General features: G+C 42.9%; 1 protein-coding gene across 2 annotated transcripts in view; it reads left to right on the top strand.

The window, feature by feature from the left end:
* kirrel3a (kirre like nephrin family adhesion molecule 3a) overlaps positions 1–22,118 on the top strand; it is a 275,377-nt gene extending 253,259 nt beyond the window's left edge. For both annotated transcript variants that reach the window (XM_071339326.1, XM_071339327.1), the window contains exons 15-16: positions 42–131; positions 20,452–22,118. In XM_071339326.1, coding sequence (XP_071195427.1) covers positions 42–131; positions 20,452–20,937 — 576 coding nt within the window. In that variant the 3' untranslated portion in view covers positions 20,938–22,118. The remainder of the gene's footprint in view (positions 1–41; positions 132–20,451) is intronic.
* The last annotated feature ends 538 nt before the right edge of the window (positions 22,119–22,656 follow it).

Consider the following 22,656-nt stretch of genomic DNA (forward strand, 5'->3'; position numbering starts at 1 on the left):
AACAGCCATTCAGTGACATGTCTGCCCCCTTGGTGTCTCAGATTGAGCGTGGGGACTTCCAGGCACAGGAATCTGTGCTGAAGCAGCTGGAAGTCCTACAAGAGGAAGAGAAGGAGTTCCAGCACATTAAGGTGGGCATAGAGCCAGGCATACACGAGGCAGTGATACAGCATTAGTAGGGATGTCCTAAAATGTGCACCGTACACTGCACTACAGTTCAAGGAAAAACATATATTCTATTCAGTTAGTACTCCTATTCTGTTTCTTCTCTTGCACATTAAAGTGGGCACAGAGTCAGGCATACATGGGGCAGTGATACAGCATCAGGAATGTCTTAAAATGTACACCGTATTCTAGTTCTAGTAGGAACATGTATTCTATTCAGTTAGTACTCCTATTCTGTTTCTTCTTCTTTTTCCACACAGAATGGCTTATTGATGTTCTGCTCATATGTAAGAAATCTTATTTCAGTCACAATCCACATCTATTCTAAGGAGAATCTCTTCTAGATCTACAGTACTGGAGTGTTGTGAAAATAACCAGTAGGAGTTGCATGAAACAAGGCTGCCTATTAAGATACCCATGAGCAAGTCAAGGTAGAGTAGAAGGGAGTACCTGCAAATCTGTCGTCGTGTATATTTTGTTTTCCCTATTATAGACAGACCACTCTCCCACTTATAACACTTAATTTTCATTATATATAACTGAAAGTAGAAATATGCAGATTACAGAATGGACGAGTGATTGAATTTCAAAGGGATTGAGGAGGAACTTCAAAAGCAGGTAGAGTGCTTCTTAATTCATTCTAAATTCCATTAGGCATCCGGAACCACGTTAGAGTTTCTGAATTGATGGAAAAGTTCATGTCTAAAGTGGAGGCAATCGCTTCAATCCAAACATGAGAAATGATTGGCTATGTCCCCCAATTATCTCTCCTTGCTCCCAAAGTGTGCACTTGTTCACTTCCCTTCACTGATTTGAAAAAAAAAATAGTCGAAACTTTCACTAGCCCATATCTCCAGCAATGCAATGCTTTCAGATTTGTGGGAAGTAGTGAACAAGTGCACACTTCAGGATAAATTATATATTATTGGGATGCACCCATCTAATCTGATTGGAATGAACAAATTCTGGACACCTGGAGGCAAAATGAACATTACATATATATACACTGCTCAAAAAAATAAAGGGAACACTTAAACAACACAATGTAACTCCAAGTCAATCACACTTCTGTGAAATCAAACTGTCCACTTAGGAAGCAACACTGATTGACAATAAATTTCACATGCTGTTGTGCAAATGGAATAAACAAAAGGTGGAAATTATAGGCAATTAGCAAGACACCCCCAATAAAGGAGTGGTTCTGCAGGTGGTGACCACAGACCACTTCTCAGTTCCTATGCTTCCTGGCTGATGTTTTGGTCACTTTTGAATGCTGGCGGTGCTTTCACTCTAGTGGTAGCATGAGACGGAGTCTACAACCCACACAAGTGGCTCAGGTAGTGCAGCTCATCCAGGATGGCACATCAATGAGAGCTGTGGCAAGAAGGTTTGCTGTGTCTGTCAGCATAGTGTCCAGAGCATGGAGGCGCTACCAGGAGACAGGCCAGTACATCAGGAGACGTGGAGGAGGCCGTAGGAGGGCAACAACCCAGCAGCAGGACCGCTACCTCTGCCTTTGTGCAAGGAGGAGCACTGCCAGAGCCCTGCAAAATGACCTCCAGCAGGCCACAAATGTGCATGTGTCAGCATATGGTCTCACAAGGGGTCTGAGGATCTCATCTCGGTACCTAATGGCAGTCAGGCTACCTCTGGCGAGCACATGGAGGGCTGTGCGGCCCCACAAAGAAATGCCACCCCACACCATGACTGACCCACCGCCAAACCGGTCATGCTGGAGGATGTTGCAGGCAGCAGAACGTTCTCCACGGCGTCTCCAGACTCTGTCACGTCTGTCACATGTGCTCAGTGTGCTCAGTGTGAACCTGCTTTCATCTGTGAATAGCACAGGGCGCCAGTGGCGAATTTGCCAATCTTGGTGTTCTCTGGCAAATGCAAAACGTCCTGCACGATGTTGGGCTGTAAGCACAACCCCCACCTGTGGACGTCGGGCCCTCATACCACCCTCATGGAGTCTGTTTCTGAGCAGACACATGCACATTTGTGGCCTGCTGAAGGTCATTTTGCAGGGCTCTGGTAGTGCTCCTCCTTGCACAAAGGCGGAGGTAGCGGTCCTGCTGCTGGGTTGTTGCCCTCCTACGGCCTCCTCCACGTCTCCTGATGTACTGGCCTGTCTCCTGGTAGCTCCTCCATGCTCTGGACACTACGCTGACAGACACAGCAAACCTTCTTGCCACAGCTCGCATTGATGTGCCATCCTGGATGAGCTGCACTACCTGAGCCACTTGTGTGGGTTGTAGACTCCGTCTCATGCTACCACTAGAGTGAAAGCACCGCCAGCATTCAAAAGTGACCAAAACGAGAAGTGGTCTGTGGTCACCACCTGCAGAACCACTCCTTTATTGGGGGTGTCTTGCTAATTGCCTATAATTTCCACCTGTTGTCTATTCCATTTGCACAACAGCATGTGAAATTTATTGTCAATCAGTGTTGCTTCCTAAGTGGACAATTTGATTTCACAGAAGTGTGATTGACTTGGAGTTACATTGTGTTGTTTAAGTGTTCCCTTTATTTTTTTGAGCAGTGTATATATATATATATATAATATATATACACAGTACCAGTCAAAAGTTTGGACACACCTACTTATTCATGGCTTTTTCTTAATTTGTTCTATTTTCTACATTGTAGAATAATAGTGAGGAAATCAAAACTATGAAATAACACATATGGAATTATGTAGTAACCAAAAAACTGTTAAACAAATGTAAATATATTTTATATTTGAGATTCTTCAAGTAGCCACCCTTTGCCTTGGCTGACAGCTTTGCACCCTCCTGGCATTCTCTCAACCAGCTTCATGAGGAATGCTTTTCCAACAGTCTTGAAGGAGTTCCCACATTTGCTGAGCTTTTGTTGGCTGCTTTTCCTTCACTCGTCTGTCCAACTCTTCCCAAACCATCTCAATTGGTTAAGGTCGGGTGACTGCCAAACATACCCTCGTAAAACTGACTATCCTACCGATCTTCGACCTCGGCGATGTCATTTACATAATAGCCTCCAACACTCTACTCAGCAAACTGGATGCAGTCTATCACAGTGCCATCCGTTTTGTCACCAAAGCCCCATATACCACCCACCACCGCAACCTGTAAGCTCTCGTCGGCTGGCCCTCGCTACATATTCGTCTCCAGACCCACTGGCTCCAGGTCATCTATAAGTCTTTGCTAGGTAAAGCTCTGCCTTATCTCAGCTCACTGGTCACCATAGCAGCACCCACCCGTAGCACACGCTCCAGCAGGTATATTTCACTGGTCACCCCCAAAGCCAATTCCTCCTCTGGTCGCCTTTCCTTCCAGTTCTCTGCTGCCAATGAGTGGAACGAATTACAAAAATCGCTGAAGTTGGAGACTTATATCTCCCTAACTAACTTTAAGCATCAGCTATCTGAGCAGCTCAATGATCGCTGCAGCTGTACATAGCCCATCTGTAAATAGCCCATCCAACTACCTACCTCATCCTTAATGGTTTTTATTAACTTTTTTTGTTGCTATTTTGCACACCAGTATTTCTACTTGCACATCATCATCTGCACATCTATAACTCCAGTGTTAATTTGCTCAATTGTAATTACTCCGCTACTATGGCTTATTTATTGTCTTACCTCCTTAAGCCATTTGCACACTGTATATAGATTTTTCTATTTTGTTATTGACTGTAGTTTTTTTATCCCACGTGTAACTCTGTGTTGTTTTTTGTCGCACTGCTTTGCTTTATCTTGACCAGGTCGCAGTTGTAAATGAGAACTTGTTCTCAAATGGCCTACCTGGTTAAATAAAGGTGAAATAAAAAATAAACAAATTGTGGAGGCCAGGTCATCTGATGCAGCACTCCATCACTCTTATTCTTGGTCAAATAGCCCTTACACAGCCTGCCGGTGTATTTGGGGTCATTGTCCTGTTGAAAAACAAATGATAGCCCCACTAAACGCAAACCAGATGGGTTGGCGTATCGCTGCAGAATGCTGTGGTAGCCATGCTGGTTAAGTTTGCCTTGAATTCTAAATAAATCACAGACAGTGTCATCAGTAAAGCACCCACACACCATCACACCTCCTCCATGCTTCACGATGGGAACCACACATACGGAGATCATCCATTCACTTACTCTGCGTCATACAAAGACAAGGTGGTTGGAACCAAAAATCTCAAATTTGGACTCATCAGACCAATGGACAGATTTCCACCGGTCTAATGTCCATTGCTCGTGTTTATTGGCTCAAGCAAGTCTCTTCTTATTATTGGTGTCCTTTAGTAGTGGTTTCTTCGCAGCAATTCAACCATGAAGGCCTGATTCACACAGTCTCCTCTGAACAGTGGATGTTGAGATGTGTCTGTTACTTGAACTCTGGGAAGCATTTATTTGGCTGCAATTTCTGAGGCTGGTAACTCTAATAAACTTCTCCTCTGCAGCAGAGGTAACTCTGCGTCTTCCTTTCCTGTGGCGGTCCAAATGAGACCCAGTTTCATCAGAGCACTTGATGGTTTTTGCGACTGCACTTGAAAAGACATTCAAAGTTCTTTAAAGTTTCTGGATTGACTGACATGCATGTCTTAAAGTAATGATGGTCTGTCGTTACTCTTTGCTTATTTGAGCTGTTTTTTCCATAATATGGACTTGATATTTTACCAAATAGGGCTATCTTCTGTATACCACCCCCACCTTGTCACAACACAACTGATTGGCTCAAATGCATTAAGAAGGAAAGAAATTCCAACAATTAACTTTTAACAAGGCACACCTGTTAATTGAAATGCATTCCAGGAGACTACCTCATGAATCTGTTTGAGAGAATGACAAGAGTGTGCAAAGCTGACATCAAGGCAAAGGTTAGCTACTTTGAAGAATCTCAACAACAAAAAATGTTTTGATTTGTTTAACACTTTTTTGGTTACTACACGATTCATATATGTTATTTCACAGTTGTGATGTCTTCACTATTATTCTACAATGTGGAAAGTAGTAAAAAATTAAGAAAAACCCTTGAATGAGTAGGTGTGTCCAAACTTTTGACAGGTGCTGTATATATGTGATGGGATGTGTAGACATTATAGACATTATGGACAGTATGTGGATAGAATATTTAGCAGAATTGAATACATAGGATAGAATAGTATATATACAGCAATAGTTGAATAGGATGGCATCGACTAGAATACAGTATATACATGTGAAATTAGTAAAACAGTATGTCAACATTATTAACGTGACCAGTGTTCCTTTATTTACTTGACCAGTTATTCCATAGGGCAGCAGCCTAGGGCAGCAGCCTCTTAGGTGCAGGTTTGAGTAACTGGGTGGTGTAGCCAGCTAGTGACAGTGACTATGTGACTACATTCAGTGACTATGTTCAGGGCAGGATACTGGGTGGAGGCCAGCTAGTGATGGCTATTTAACAGTCTGATGGCCTTGAGATAGAAGCTGTTTTTCAGTCTCTCGGGCCCAGCTTTGATGAACCTGTAATGACCTCGCCTTCTGGATGATAGCGGGGTGAACAGGCGGTGGCTCAGGTGGTTGATGTCCTTGATGATCTTTTTGTCCTTCCTGTGACATTGGATGCTGTAGGTGTCCTGGAGGGCAGGCAGTGTGTCCCCGGTGATTCGTTGGGCAGACCGCACCACCCTCTGGAGAGCCCTGCGGTTGCGGGTGGTGCAGTTGCCGTACCAGGCGGTGATACAACCCGACAGGATTCTCTCAATGGTGCACATGTAGTAGCTTGTGAGAGTCTTAGGGGCCAAGCCAAATTTCTTCAGCCTTCTAAGGTTGAAGAGCTGCTGTTGCGCCTTCTTCACCGCACTGTCTGTGTGGGTGGACCATTTCAGATTATCAGTAATATGTACGCCGAGGAACTTTAAGCTTGTCACCTTCTCCACTGCGGCCCCGTCGATGTGGATGTAGGTGTGCTACCTCTGCTGTCCACGATCAGTTCCTTCGTTTTGTTGACATTGAGGGAGAAGTTATTTTCCTCCTCCCTGTAAGCTGTCTTATCATTGTTGGTAATCAGGCCTATTACTGTTGTGTCGTCTGCAAACTTGATGATTGAGTTGGAGGCAAGTGTGGCCACACAGTCATGGGTGAACAGGAAGTACAGGAGGGGGTGGAGCACACACCCTTATGGGACCCTATGTTGAGGATCAGCATAGTGGAGGTGTTGTTTCCTACCTTCACCACCTGGGTGCAGCCCGTCAGATAGTCCCAGACACAGTTGCACAGGGCGGGGTTCAGTCTCAGGGCCCCACGCTTAATGATGAGCTGAGAGGATAGTAGGATGTTGAAGGCTGAGGTGTAGTCAATAAACAGCATTCTTACATAGGTATTCCTCCTTTCCAGATGGGATAGGGTAGTGTGCAGTGCGATGGCGATTGCATCGTCTGTGGATCTATTGGGATGCTATGCAAATTTAAGTGGGTCTAGGGTGTCATTTAAGGTGGAGGTGATATGGTCCTTAACTAGCCTCTCAAAGCACTTCATGGTGAAAGAAGTGAGTGCTATGGGGCGATAGTCATTTAGTTTGATTACCTTGGCTTTCTTGGGTACAGGAACAATGGTAGACATCTTAACTTCTCTGAGCTATGGATCCCTTTTACGGGATAATTTTCCTAAACAACCGCTGAATTGCAGGGCGCAAAATATTACTAAAATGCAATCACAAGTGAAATATACCAAAACACAGCTTAGCTTGTTGTTAATCCACCTATCGTGTCAGATTTTGAAAATATGCTTTACAGAGAAAGAATTCCAAGTTTTTGTGAGTGTATCAATCAATGCTAGAACAGTTAGCCTTATATTAGCTTGGTTAGCTTGGTCATGAAAGTCAAAAAAGCAATAAAATTAATCGCTTACCTTTGATAATCTTCGGATGTTTGCACTCACGAGACTCCCAGTTACACAATAAATGTTCTTTTTGTTCGATAAATATTACTTTTATAACAAAAAAACGCCATTTGGGTTGCGCGTTATGTTCAGAAAACTACAGCCTCGTTCCGGTCCTGAAAGGCAGAAGAAAATTCCCAAACGTATCAGATTCAAAAATATTACTAAAAATATTTATAATCATGCAATCACAAGTGAAATATACCAAAACACAGCTTAGCTTGTTGTTAATCCACCTATCATGTCAGATTTTGAAAATATGCTTTGCAACGAAAGCAATCTAAGCTTTTGTGAGTGTATCAATCAATGCTAGAACAGTTAGCCTTATATTAGCTTGGTTAGCTTGGTCACGAAAGTCAAAAAAGCAATAAAATTAATCGCTTACCTTTGATAATCTTCGGATGTTTGCACTCACGAGACTCCCAGTTACACAATAAATGTTATTTTTGTTCGATAAATATTACTTTTATAACAAAAAAACGCCATTTGGGTTGCGCGTTATGTTCAGAAAACTACAGCCTCGTTCCGGTCCTGAAAGGCAGAAGAAAATTCCCAAACGTATCAGATTCAAAAATATTACTAAAAATATTTATAATCATGCAATCACAAGTGAAATATACCAAAACACAGCTTAGCTTGTTGTTAATCCACCTATCATGTCAGATTTTGAAAATATGCTTTGCAACGAAAGCAATCTAAGCTTTTGTGAGTGTATCAATCAATGCTAGAACAGTTAGCCTTATATTAGCTTGGTTAGCTTGGTCACGAAAGTCAGAAAAGCAATAAAATTAATCGCTTACCTTTGATAATCTTCGAATGTTTGCACTCACGAGACACCCAGTTACACAACAAATGTTATTTTTGTTCGATAAATATTACTTTTATTTTTTTTTTAAACGCCATTTGGGTTGCGCGTTATGTTCAGAAAACCAAAGCCTCGTTCCGTTCGACGAAAATTCCAAAACGTATCCGTAATGGTCGTAGAAACATGTCAAATGTTTTTTATAATCAATCCTCAGGTTGTTTTTAACAAACATAATCGATAATATTTCAACCGGACCATAACCTATTCAATAAGAGTGAAAAGGAAAATGGAGAGCTACCCTCTCGCGCGCAGGAACTAATCAGAGGACACCTGACTACTTTTGAAAATTCTCGCTCATTTCTCAAAATAAAAGCCTGAAACTATGTCTAAAGCCTGGTCACAGCCTGAGGAAGCCATTGGAAAAGGAATGGGCCAGGAAACACAGATAAAAAAATAAAAAACACTTCCGGGTTAGATTTTCTCAGGTTTTCGCCTGCAGAATCAGTTTTGTTATACTCACACAAAATATTTTGACAGTTTTGGAAACTTTGGAGTGTTTTATATCCTAATCTGTAAATTATATGCATATTCTATGATCTGGACCTGAGAAATAGTCCTTGGGAACGTTATTTTAAAAAATAAAATAAATCTGACCCCTAGCGTCAAGAGGTTAAAGCAAGTGGGGACAGCAGACTGGGATAGAGAGAGATTGAATATGTCCATAAACACTCCAGCCAGCTGGTCTGAGCATGCTCTGAGGACGCAGCTAGGGATGCCATCTGGGCCGGCAGCTTTGCGAGGGTTAACTTCTTATGGTTGCAATCCTGTTAACGGGATGATATGACAACAGCCAGTGAAAGTGCACGGCGCCAAATTCAAACAACAGAAATCTCATAATTAAAATTCCTCAAACATACATGTATCTTATACCATTTTAAAGGTAATCTTGTTGTTAATCCCACCAAAGTGTCCGATTTCAAATAGGCTTTTCAGCAAAAGCACCACAAACGATTATGTTAGGTCACCGCCAACTCACAGAAGAATTCAGCCATTTTTCCAGCCAAAGAGAGGAGTCACAAAAAGCACAAATAGAGATAAAATGAATCACTAACCTTTGATGATCTTCATCAGATGACACTCATAGGACTTCATGTTACCCAATACATATATGTCTTGTTCGATTAAGTTCATATTTATATCCAAAAACCTTAGTTTACATTGGCGCCATGTTCAGAAATGCCTCCAAAATATCCGGAGAAATTGCAGAGAGCCACGTCAAATAACAGAAATACTCATCATAAACTTTGATGAAAGATACATGTTTTACATAGAATTAAAGATACACTTGTTCTTAATGCAACCGCTGTGTCAGATTTCAAAAAGCTTTACGGCAAAACACAATATTCAATAATCTGGAATCAGCGTTCAGCCACAAAAGCAAGCCATACAGTTACCCGCCAAATTGTGCAGTCAACAAAACTCAAAACAACAAAACAACAAAAAAAGCATTATAAATCTTCACTTACCTTTGTTGATCTTCGTCGGAATGCACTCCCAGGACTCCCACTTCCACAATAAATGTTTGTTTTGTTCGGTAATGTCCATCATTTATGTCCAAATAGCTATTTTTGGTAGCGTGTTTGGTAAACAAATCCAACGTCAGGAAGCGCGTTCACTAAAAGCTGACGAAATGTCCAAAAGTTCCGTAACAGTCAGTAGAAACATGTCAAACGATGTATTGAATCAATCTTAAGAATGTTTTTAACATAAATCTTGAATAACGTTCCAACTGGAGTATTACATTGACTTCAGATGAGCGATGGAACAGAGATCCATCTCATGTGAACGCGCATGGTCAAAGCATGGTCAGGTCATGGCAGACCTGACTAATTCCCCTCTCATTCGTTCCCCCTTCATAGTAGAGGCATCAGACAAGGTTCTACAGACTGTTTACATCTAGTGGAAGCCGTAGGAAGTGCAAACTCATCCATATCTCGCTGTGATTTCAATAGATTCTTGGTTGAAAATCCACCAGCCTCAGAATTCCCACTTCCTGTTTGGATTTCTTCTCAGGGTTTTGCCTGCCATATGAGTTCTGTAATACTCACAGACAAATTTCAAACAGTTTTAGAAACTTCAGAGTGTTTTCTATCCAATACTAATAATAATATGCATATATTAGCAACTATGACTGAGGAGCAGGCCGTTTACTCTGGGCACCTCTGTGCACCTTTCATCCAAGCTACTCAATACTGCCCATGCAGCCATAAGAAGTTAACACGCTCAAATGTTTTACTCACATTGGCCACGGAGAACGAGAGACCACTGTCCTTGGGAGCGGCTTGTGTCGGTGGCATTGTACTATCCACAAAGTGGGCGAAGAAGGTGTTTAGCTTGTCCGGGGGCAAGACATCAGTGTCTGCAACGTGGCTGGTTTTCCCTTTGTAATCTGTGATTGTCTGGAGTCCCTGCCACATTCGTCTCGTGTCTGAGCCGTTGAATTGCAACTCCACTTTGTCTCTGTACTGACGTTTTGCCTGTTTGATTGCCTTATGGAGAGCATAACTGCACTATTTGTATTCAATCGTATTCCCAGTAACCTTGCCGTGGTTAAATGCAATGTTTCGTGCTTTTAGTTTTGCGCGAACGCTGCCATCTATCCACAGTTTTTGATTTGGGTAAGTTTAAATAGTCACAGTGGGAACAACATCACCTATACACTTCTTGATGAACTCAGTCACTGTGTCAGTGTATGCATTAATGTTATTCTCAGAGGCAACCCGGAACATATCCCAGTCTACGTGATCAAAACAATCTTGAAGCATGGATTCCGATTTATCAAACCAACGTTGAATAGACCTTAGCACGGATACTTCCTGATTTGCCGAAGGGAGGGCGGAGGGGGGCCTTGTAGCCATCCCGGAAGGGAGAGTAACAATGGTCGAGAGTTTTGAAGCGTGAGTACTACAAGCAATGTGTTGACAGAATTTCGGTAGCATTTTCCTCATATATGCTTTGTTAACCTCTCTGGGATAGGCGGGAGGCTTGCGTCCCACTTGGCCAATAGCCAGGGAAAATGTAGAGCGCCAAATTTAAAAAAATGATATAAAATCAAACTTTCATTAAATCACACATATAAGATACCAAATATAAGCTACACTCGTTGTGAATCCAGCCAACATGTCAGATTTCAAAAAGGCTTTTCGGCGAAAGCATAAGATGCTATTATCTGATGATAGCACAACAGTAAACAACGAGAGTGTAGCATATTTCAACCCTGCAGGCGCAACACAAAATGCAGAAATAAAATATCCCTACCGGCCAAACCCTCCCTAACCCGGACGACGCTAGGGCAATTGTGCGTCGCCCCACGGACCTCCCGGTCGCGGCCGGCTGCGACAGAGCCTGGGCGCGAACCCAGAGTCTCTGGTGGCGCAGCTAGCGCTGCGATGCAGTGCCCTAGACCACTGCGCCACCCGGGAGGCCCTTGAAAAACATATTTCAACCAGGCAGGTGCGACACGAAAGTCAGAAATAGCGATATAATAAATGCCTTACCTTTGATGATCTTCTTCTGTTAGCACTCCAAAAGGTCCCAGTTAAATCACAAATGGTCTTTTTGTTCGATAATGTCCTTCTTTATATCCATAAAAACTCAGTTTAGCTGGCGCGCTTCAGTCAATAATCCACCCAGTTTCCCTCCATCAAAATGCATACAAAATGAATCCCAAACGTTACGAATAAACTTTACCAAACAAGTCAAACAACGTTTATAATCAAACCTCAGGTACCCTAATACAAAAATAAACTATAAAATTGTTATTGTCTTTACCGGAGAAAAATACCAAAGAACGCGCTCTCCTTCACGAGCTTGGAAACACTACAGCCAAAATAGGAGCCACCTAGAAGAACTACAATTTCTGGCTAATAAAAAAAAAAAAAACTGTCTGAAACTCTTTCTAAAGACTGTTGACATCTAGTGGAAGCCCTAGGAACTGCAATCTGGAAGGACTTCGCCTTATAATAAAAGTGACAGCCATTGAAAATAGTTGTAGGCTATTTTTTGGCATGGTTTGTCCTCAGGGTTTTGCCTGCCATATCACTTCTGTTATACTCACAGACATTATTTTAACAGTTTTAGAAACTTCAGAGTGTTTTCTATCCAATAGTAATAATAATATGCATATATTAGGATCTGGGACAGAGTAGGAGGCAGTTCACTATGGGCACGCAATTCATCCAAAAGTGAAAATGCTGCCCCCTATATCAAAGAAGTTAAATTGCCTTGAAGTGTACGAACAACAGAACCAGTTTGGGAAAGTCGTTTTTCTGGTCGGAATGCTGGTGAGTTACCGTTGCTCTGATATCCAAAAGTTCACAAAAAACGTTCTGGGCTAGTAATGTAAGAAATAACAATAATAATAATAATAATAATACTGCAAAGTATAGACCATCAAAGTAGACCATCAAAGTCTGTCGGCGCCACACTCAATCCCTTATTTTAGATTAACTATCCCTTTAAGCACTGATATGCAAATATAATTTGGGATATTGGAACTTCTAGGAAGCCAGACTTACACTTTCACATTCAAAGGCTTAATTTCCATGACACCTTTGATCTTTGACTCTGACTCTTATCTGTGAGGTGACCCCTTCTCCATCTCTCAGGTCAGATGTGTTATCTTCTCCATCTCTCACGTCAGATGTGTTACCCTCTCCATCTCTCCGGTCAGATGTGAACCGCTAATATACAGTATATTCTCATAGAGCTTCCTCTTCCTGATGTCATCCTGCGAATTCAATTCCCACCCTTGAGATTCCGCTGCTTGAAGGACCTACCCTTTCTGTCTTGCCATCGCTAATAGAGTTCTTTGTAATAGCCTCCAGCCACAAGTACAGACAAAGATGTCTGCTTGCTCTGACAGCAAATTCTGTATTTGATCCATTTGAATGTTGGCAGGCAAAGTCTTTCTCCCTTCTCCCGGAATCTAACAATCAGTTCATTTCAAGAAAGGAAATGGAGTAGCATAGAGAGAAAAAAATATCTTTACACACGTAGGTTGTGACTGAAAATGAACTAGCTTTGCAATTATTCAACATATGCTGCTCCCACATGTGGAATCATTAAGGCTATTTAATTAGCTGATAAGAGGATTTCTTTGTGTTAGTGGGAGATTACTATTTCACACCCCGAAAGCATGTTATCTATTTTTCACATGTCGCACACATCAGCCTGTTTCTTCGATGTTCCATCATTCTAATAAATAGCTGTTGATTTAGATATGAATTTGGTCACATTAATGCAAGTATTTGAATACATGAGAAAACATAGGTGTTGCTTTTTCACAGCTTTAGACCACATAGAATTAGGACATAAATACCTGTTGATTAAGCCTGGCAAAGTTTATACTCTGTTTATGCAGTCCAGGGTGACGTTTCCCCTAGGTACAGATCTAGGATCAATTTCCCCTCCCCCAATCTGAACCATAACCATTAGTTAGGAAATATAAATCTGACCCAAGATCCGTGTCTAAGGGCAACTTTACCCTAATCCCTGTTCATGCAACTTCTTCATTGAAGAAACATTTACGGAATCATCCTCACACGGGCACCAATAATGTCATTTTTGATTTATGAAAAATTAAACAAATATATATTGATGAGATAGGTATTCAACCCCCTGAGTCAATACATGTTAGTCCCCTTTGGCAGTGATTACAGCTGTGAATATTTTGGGGTAAGTCTCTAAGAGCTTTGCACACATGGATTGTACAATATTTGCCCATTATTCTTTTTAAACTTTTCAAGCTCTGCCAAGTTGGTTGTTGATCTTTGCTAGACAGCCATTTTCAAGTCTTGCCATAGCTTTTCAAGCAGACTTAAGTTAAAACTGTAACTAGGCCACTCAGGAACATTCAATGTCGTCATCGTAAGCAGCTTCAGTGTATATTTGGCCTTGGGTTTTAGGTTATTGTCCTGCTGAAAGGTAAATTTGTCTCCTGGTGTCTGTTGGAAAGCAGACTGAACCAGGTTTTCCTTTAGGATTTTGCCTGTGCTTAGCTTTATTCCATTTCATTTTATTCAAAAATAAACTTCCTAAACAATTACAAGCATATCTATGCATAGTCACTTTACCCTTACCTACATGTACAAATTACCTCCCCTAACCTGTACCCCCGCACATTGACTTGGTAACAGTACCCCCTGTATATAGCCTCGTTATTGTTAAGTAATTTCATTGTGTTACTTTTACATTTTTACTTTCGTTTATTTAGTAAATATTTTCTTAACTCTATTTCTTGAATTGCATTGTTGGTTAAGGGCTTCTAAGTAAGCATTTCACGGTAAGGTTTACACCTGTTGTATTTGGTGCATGTGACAAATAACAATTACATTTACATTTACATTTAAGTCATTTAGCAGACGCTCTTATCCAGAGCGACTTACAAGTTGGTGCATTCACCTTATGATGTCCAGTGGAACAACCACTTTACAATAGTGCATCTAACTCTAAGGGGGGGGGGGTTAGAAGGATTACTTTATCCTATCCTAGGTATTCCTTAAAGAGGTGGGGTTTCAGGTGTCTCCGGAAGGTGGTGATTGATTCCGCTGACCTGGCGTCGTGGGGGAGTTTGTTCCACCATTGGGGTGCCAGAGCAGCGAACAGTTTTGACTGGGCTGAGCGGGAGCTGTACTTCCTCAGAGGTAGGGAGGCGAGCAGGCCAGAGGTGGATGAACGCAGTGCCCTTGTTTGGGTGTAGGGCCTGATCAGAGCCTGAAGGTACGGAGGTGCCGTTCCCCTCACAGCTCCGTAGGCAAGCACCATGGTCTTGTAGCGGATGCGAGCTTCAACTGGAAGCCAGTGGAGAGAGCGGAGGAGCGGGGTGACGTGAGAGAACTTGGGAAGGTTGAACACCAGACGGGCTGCGGCGTTCTGGATGAGTTGTAGGGGTTTAATCGCACAGGCAGGGAGCCCAGCCAACAGCGAGTTGCAGTAATCCAGACGGGAGATGACAAGTGCCTGGATTAGGACCTGCGCCGCTTCCTGTGTGAGGCAAGGTCGTACTCTGCGAATGTTGTAGAGCATGAACCTACAGGAACGGGTCACCGCCTTGATGTTGGTTGAGAACGACAGGGTGTTGTCCAGGATCACGCCAAGGTTCTTAGCGCTCTGGGAGGAGGACACAATGGAGTTGTCAACCGTGATGGCAAGATCATGGAACGGGCAGTCCTTCCCCGGGAGGAAGAGCAGCTCCGTCTTGCCAAGGTTCAGCTTGAGGTGGTGATCCGTCATCCACACTGATATGTCTGCCAGACATGCAGAGATGCGATTCGCCACCTGGTTATCAGAAGGGGGAAAGGAGAAGATTAATTGTGTGTCGTCTGCATAGCAATGATAGGAGAGACCATGTGAGGATATGACAGAGCCAAGTGACTTGGTGTATAGCGAGAATAGGAGAGGGCCTAGAACAGAGCCCTGGGGGACACCAGTGGTGAGAGCACGTGGTGCGGAGACAGATTCTCGCCACGCCACCTGGTAGGAGCGACCTGTCAAGTAGGACGCAATCCAAGCGTGGGCCGCGCCGGAGATGCCCAACTCGGAGAGGGTGGAGAGGAGGATCTGATGGTTCACAGTATCAAAGGCAGCCGATAGGTCTAGAAGGATGAGAGCAGAGGAGAGAGAGTTAGCTTTAGCAGTGCGGAGCGCCTCCGTGACACAGAGAAGAGCAGTCTCAGTTGAATGACTAGTCTTGAAACCTGACTGATTTGGATCAAGAAGGTCATTCTGAGAGAGATAGCAGGAGAGCTGGCCAAGGACGGCACGTTCAAGAGTTTTGGAGAGAAAAGAAAGAAGGGATACTGGTCTGTAGTTGTTGACATCAGAGGGATCGAGTGTAGGTTTTTTCAGAAGGGGTGCAACTCTCGCTCTCTTGAAGGCGGAAGGGACGTAGCCAGCGGTCAAGGATGAGTTGATGAGCGAGGTGAGGTAAGGGAGAAGGTCTCCGGAAATGGTCTGGAGAAGAGAGGAGGGGATAGGGTCAAGCGGGCAGGTTGTTGGGCGGCCGGCCGTCACAAGACGCGAGATTTCATCTGGAGAGAGAGGGGAGAAAGAGGTCAAAGCACAGGGTAGGGCAGTGTGAGCAGAACCAGCGGTGTCGTTTGACTTAGCAAACGAGGATCGGATGTCGTCGACCTTCTTTTCAAAATGGTTGACGAAGTCATCCGCAGAGAGGGAGGAGGGGGGGGGGGGGGGGAGGAGGAATCAGGAGGGAGGAGAAGGTGGCAAAGAGCTTCCTAGGGTTAGAGGCAGATGCTTGGAATTTAGAGTGGTAGAAAGTGGCTTTAGCAGCAGAGACAGAAGAGGAGAATGTAGAGAGGAGGGAATGAAAGGATGCCAGGTCCGCAGGGAGGCGAGTTTTCCTCCATTTCCGCTCGGCTGCCCGGAGCCCTGTTCTGTGAGCTCGCAATGAGTCGTCGAGCCACGGAGCAGGAGGGGAGGACCGAGCCGGCCTGGAGGATAGGGGACATAGAGAGTCAAAGGATGCAGAAAGGGAGGAGAGGAGGGTTGAGGAGGCAGAATCAGGAGATAGGTTGGAGAAGGTTTGAGCAGAGGGAAGAGATGATAGGATGGAAGAGGAGAGAGTAGCGGGGGAGAGAGAGCGAAGGTTGGGACGGCGCGATACCATCCGAGTAGGGGCAGTGTGGGAAGTGTTGGATGAGAGCGAGAGGGAAAAGGATACAAGGTAGTGGTCGGAGACTTGGAGGGGAGTTGCAATGAGATTAGTGGAAGAACAGCATCTAGTAAAGATGAGGTCAAGCGTATTGCCTGCCTTGTGAGTAGGGGGGGAAGGTGAGAGGGTGAGGTCAAAAGAGGAGAGGAGTGGAAAGAAGGAGGCAGAGAGGAATGAGTCAAAGGTAGACGTGGGGAGGTTAAAGTCACCCAGAACTGTGAGAGGTGAGCCATCCTCAGGAAAGGAGCTTATCAAGGCGTCAAGCTCATTGATGAACTCTCCAAGGGAACCTGGGGGGCGATAAATGATAAGGATGTTAAGCTTGAAAGGGCTGGTAACTGTGACAGCATGGAATTCAAAGGAGGCGATAGACAGATGGGTCAGGGGAGAAAGAGAGAATGTCCACTTGGGAGAGATGAGGATCCCAGTGCCACCACCCCGCTGACCAGAAGCTCTCGGGGTGTGCGAGAACACGTGGGCAGACGAGGAGAGAGCAGTAGGAGTAGCAGTGTTATCTGTGGTAATCCATGTTTCCGTCAGTGCCAAGAAGTCGAGGGACTGGAGGGAAGCATAGGCTGAGATGAACTCTGCCTTGTTGGCCGCAGATCGGCAGTTCCAGAGGCTGCCGGAGACCTGGAACTCCACGTGGGTCGTGCGCGCTGGGACCACCAGGCAGCGGCCACGCGGTGTGAAGCGTTTGTATGGTCTGTGCAGAGAGGAGAGAAGAGGGATAGACAGACACATAGTTGACAGGCTACAGAAGAGGCTACGCTAATGCAAAGGAGATTGGAATGACAAGTGGACTACACGTCTCGAATGTTCAGAAAGTTAAACTTACGTTGCAAGAAATCTTATTGACTAAAATGATACAGTGCTGCTGAAGTAGGCTAGCTAGCAGTGGCTGCGTTGTTGACTTAGTTTGAAAGTGTAGCTGGCTAGGTAGCCTCGGTAACTGGCTAGGTAACCTCGACAATCTAAACTACACAATTATCTTGGATACGAAGACAGCAAAGACAACTATGTAGCTAGCTAACACTACACTAATCAAGTCGTTCCGTTGAATGTAATAGTTTCTACAGTGCTGCTATTCGGTAGACGGTGGACGTTGGCTAGCTGGCTAGCTGCTGGCCAGATAGCAGTGTTGACTACGTTAGGACGACGAATTACGATAATTACGCTAAACTACACAATTATCTTTGATACAAAGACGGCTATGTAGCTAGCTAAGAAGAAATTGCTAAGATCAGACAAATCAAACCGTTGTACTATAATGAAATGTAATGAAAAGTAATACTACCTGCGGAGCGAAGTGCGAAATGCGACCACTCGCTCCAACCCGGAAGTCGCAATTGATTTTATTTGATATGCATAACATGATGCAGCCACCACCATGTTTAAAAATATAAAGAGTGGTACTCAGTGATGTGTTGTGTTGGATTTGCCACAAGCAAATGTTTTGTATCAGGACAAAAAGTTAATTTCTTTACCACATTTTTTGCAGTTACATTACTTGTGCCTTGCAAACAGGATGCGTGTTTTGGAATATTTGTTTTATTCTGTAGAGACTTCCTTCTTTTCACTCCGTCATTTAGGTTAGGATTGTAAAGTAACTACAACGTAATTGACCCATCCTCAGTTTTCTCCTATCACAGCCATTAACCTCTCTGGGATATGTGGGACGCTAGCGTCCCAACTGGCCAACATCCAGTCAAAATGCAGAGCGCCAAATTCAAATAAATTACTATAGAAATTCAACTTTGATGAAATCACACATTCAATATACCAAATTAAAGCTACACTTGTTGTGAATCCAGCCAACATGTCAGATTTCAAAAATGCTTTACGGCGAAAGCAAACGATGCTATTATCTGAGCATAGCACCCAAGCAGACAAACACAGACCATCATACACAAAACGCAGAAATAAAGATATAAATCATGCCTTACCTTTGACGAGCTTCTTCTGTTGGCACTCCAATATGTCCCATAAACGTCACAAGTGGTCCTTTTGTTCTAATAATTCCGTCGATATATATCCAAAATGTCAATTTATTTGGCACGTTTGATCCAGAAAAACACTGGTTCCAACTTGCGCAACGTGACTACAAAATATCTCAAAAGTTACCTGTAAGCTTTGTCCAAACATTTCAAACTACTTTTGTAATACAGCTTTAGGTATTTTTTTACATAAATAATCGATCAAATTGAAGACGGGATGATCTGTGTTCAATACCGGAGGAAAACAACGTGTAGCGAGCCTCTGTGTAACGCGCCTCTAAGAAAGAGTAAACGTCCCTCAAGCCTCATTCTGAACAGTGTTACTTCTTCATTTCTCAAAGGAAAAACCTCAACCAATTTCTAAAGACTGTTGACATCCAGTGGAAGCGATAAGAACTGCAAGAAGGTCCCTTAGAAATCTGGATTCCCAATGAAACCTCATTGAAAAGAGAGTGACCTCAAAAAAATAATCTGAATGGTTTGTCCTCTGGGTTTCGCCTGCCAAATAAGTTATGTTATAGTCACAGACATGATTCAAACAGTTTTAGAAACTTCAGATGGTTTCCTATCCAAATCTACTAATAATATGCATATCTTAGTTTCTGGGCATGAGTAGCAGGCAGTTTAATTTGGGCACGCTTTTCATCCAAAATTCCGAATGCTGCCCCCTATCCTAGAGAAGTTAAACTCTGTAACTGTTTTAAAATCACCATTGTCCTGGTGGTGAAATCCTTAAGCGGTTTTCTTCCTCTATGGCAACTGAGTTAGGAAGGATGCCTGTATTTTTGTATTGACTGGGTGTATTGATACACCATCCAAAGCATAATTAATAACTTGACTATGCTCAAAGGGATATTCAGTGTCTGTTTTAATTTTTACTCCTCTACTAATAGGTGCTCTTCTTTGTGAGGCATTGGAAAACCTCCCTGGTCTATGTGATTGAATCTGTGCATAAAATGCACTACTTAGCTTGGGGACCTTACAATTAACTGTATGTGTGGGGTTACAGAGATGGGGTAATCATTAAAAAAAATCATGTTAACCACTATTATTTACATTTACATTTAAGTCATTTAGCAGACGCTCTTATCCAGAGCGACTTACAAATTGGTGCATTCACCTTATGATATCCAGTGGAACAACCACTTTACAATAGTGCATCTAACTCTTTTAAGGGGGGGGGGGGTTAGAAGGATTACTTTATCCTATCCTAGGTATTCCTTAAAGAGGTGGGATTTATTACACACAAAGTGAGTCCATGCAACTTTTAATGTGACATAATGTGTGTTAAGCAAATATTTACTCCTAAACATATTTAGACTTGCCATAACAAAGGGGTTGAATAATTGACTCAAGACATTTCAGCTTTAAATGTTTTATTAATTTGTAAAAATAAATTATGTTGTGGGGTATTATGTGTAGATCAGTGTCACAATATCTAAATTTAATCAATTTAACACAACAAAATGTGTAAAAATCCAAGGGGTGTGAATACTTTCTGAAGGTACTATAGATGGTGCCTCTGATTATTTATATTTCATCTTTAAGTACATGTAGGTTATTTATAATAGAAACATAACTCTCTCCTGTTCAAATGAGAGCAGATGTCTGGATCATCAAAAGAGAAAATGAAGAAATTAGATGGGGCTGTTTGACATTTGTTTGACTGATGATGACACAGATAAAGAAACAGATGTGCCTCTTTCAAACTGTAATCATTAATCTTTCAGTAAGTTATCGATTTGATTACAATAACAACTACCAAAATAGTAACTGCACTGCACTGACATGCCTTCCATTTTATGTCTCCTATCCTAACATTAACACATCTGTTTATGTCTTTGCCCCGTCTCCTCCACAAGGATCCAACAAATGGCTACTACAGCGTCAATACCTTCAAGGAGCACCATGGCACCCCGACTATGTCAATGGCCCCCAGCCAGACCGGCGGCGCAGAAGTCCGGAACCCTTCAGCTTCCTCTTCAGCCACCATGGGCAAGCAACGCGTGCCAACAGGCATGTCCTTCACCAACATCTACAGCACGCTAGGTGCCGGGCCCAACCGCCTTTACGACTACAGCCAGCGTTTCGTGCTAGGCATGGGCAGTAGCTCCATCGAGCTGTGTGAGCGTGAGTTCCAGCGGGGCTCGCTCAGTGACTCCAGCTCCTTCATCGACACGCAGTGCGACAGCAGCGTGAGCAGCTACAGCAAACAGGACGGCTACGTGCAGTTTGACAAGGACAGCAAGGCCTCGGCCGCCTCCTCCTCCTCCCACTACTCGCAGTCGTCCTCGCAGAACTCAGACCTGACGCGGCCGCTGCAGAAACGCATGCAGACCCATGTGTAATGGCAGAAGGAGCTACAGTATGGATTGATTGGACAGGATGGGTCGAGGATAGCACCTTTGGACACTCTGAGGAACACTACCTGACCGGTGTACAGTGCTATATTTTTGTTTGGTTTGTACTCTGGTCCTCTCCTTATATGGACACTGTACGTACCATACTTTTTACAGACACACAGTACATGTTCTTTGGATTACATGGGATAGACTGTATTCTCCTTGAAACAATCTCATCAACAACAAAAAACATTAAAAGAACATCATAACCTTGAGAGCCACAATTGGTCGAAAAAAGATGACAATCAATGTCCACTTTTTCAATGAACATTGCTCTGCTGTTGACCCCTATTCTGTTTCGACTAGTGGACTTCCTCAAAACGTGGAGATGTAGGCATTATTCACACATCTGTGTGGAATAATTCCAGAATTGTAAAAAAGTTTATGTTTATCATCTAAAAAGACAAACTGTTGGGACTATGTTCAGCTGCCCGGTTGGGGTTTGAAGCACAAAGGGGTATTGTTAAAAACTGCCAGAGGCATTTCTTGTATCTGCGGGATAAAAAAACCTTAGATGGATAATGAAACCTCTGAGGAAAGATGGAGGGAGCGGCAGGCTATGTAATGAAAAGGAACACCTTGCCAACTGAACGAAGGACTGACCTGCAGGTCTAATATCTCTACACCTGGACTACTTTAATACTCAATGGATTATAGATTTTGGTTATCTAAGTATATTCTATATTTTGCTCCTTTACTTTGGACTAACGGAGATGTTTTGCCTTTTTGATGTATGCCTTGTGAAAGTTCACTACTGAGTCACAGGTCACAGATAAATGCATGGAGAAGTGGATGTGTCATACTGTTGTACTACTTCACTTGAGCTAACGTATCAAATGCTTTGTTCACTCACAAACTGTTGGTTTCTTTCTTATGGTCAAGGACATTAACATCTGTACTTTCCCATTCAATGTGTGACACTTGCAGCTTGATCGTGTGTGTGTGAGCAGATAGCTGTGGAGCCAAATACAGTGTTATTGCTGCCGGAGCCGTTCTCATTTTCGTGGCTTGCCATACTTAGCTGATATTGTGTTGTTTACACTGGAGCTCTGTAAATCCAGCATTTTTGTGTACTGTGATTTGACTACTGAATGACAGGGATAAAGATAAAGTTACTTTTTTCTGTCTGTCGCCTCTGTGGTTACAATTACTCAGTGCCCACCGTTTTTAGTGAGACACTGTTCTGTATCAAATGGTACTATTTAGCTTGAAAAGTGATGATTAGGTGGGTCTGTTTAAGAGTAAACACTGAAGGTGGTTAGCAAACCAAATAGTTAATATTAACTATAGTAGGATCTTGAAGATATGCGCTCGGAGTTGTCGGGAATGGAGGTTGTTCGGAACACAGAAATGTCTAACTTTGAATTTCACTTAAAAAAGCATCGACCTTTAAAAAAGATATATTCATTGCATATTTAGACGTGTTTTCTTTTACATATCTCAGTTTGATATTGCCAGGACAGTTGAGTGATCAATCTGTAACATTAAGATTTGTGTCTATGAGGTCCTACTGTACTATGACTTCATTAGAGAATTACTATTGGTCAACATAACTCAATATGATATGAACTAATCAGGGCCTGTATGTTTCAGTGCAAAATCAATATTACTTTTACCTTTATTTAACTAGGTAAGTCAAATTCTTATTTACAATGACAGCGTAGG

This window comes from Salvelinus alpinus, chromosome 13 (genome assembly GCF_045679555.1).
Source record: "Salvelinus alpinus chromosome 13, SLU_Salpinus.1, whole genome shotgun sequence".
Taxonomy (NCBI): domain Eukaryota; kingdom Metazoa; phylum Chordata; class Actinopteri; order Salmoniformes; family Salmonidae; genus Salvelinus; species Salvelinus alpinus.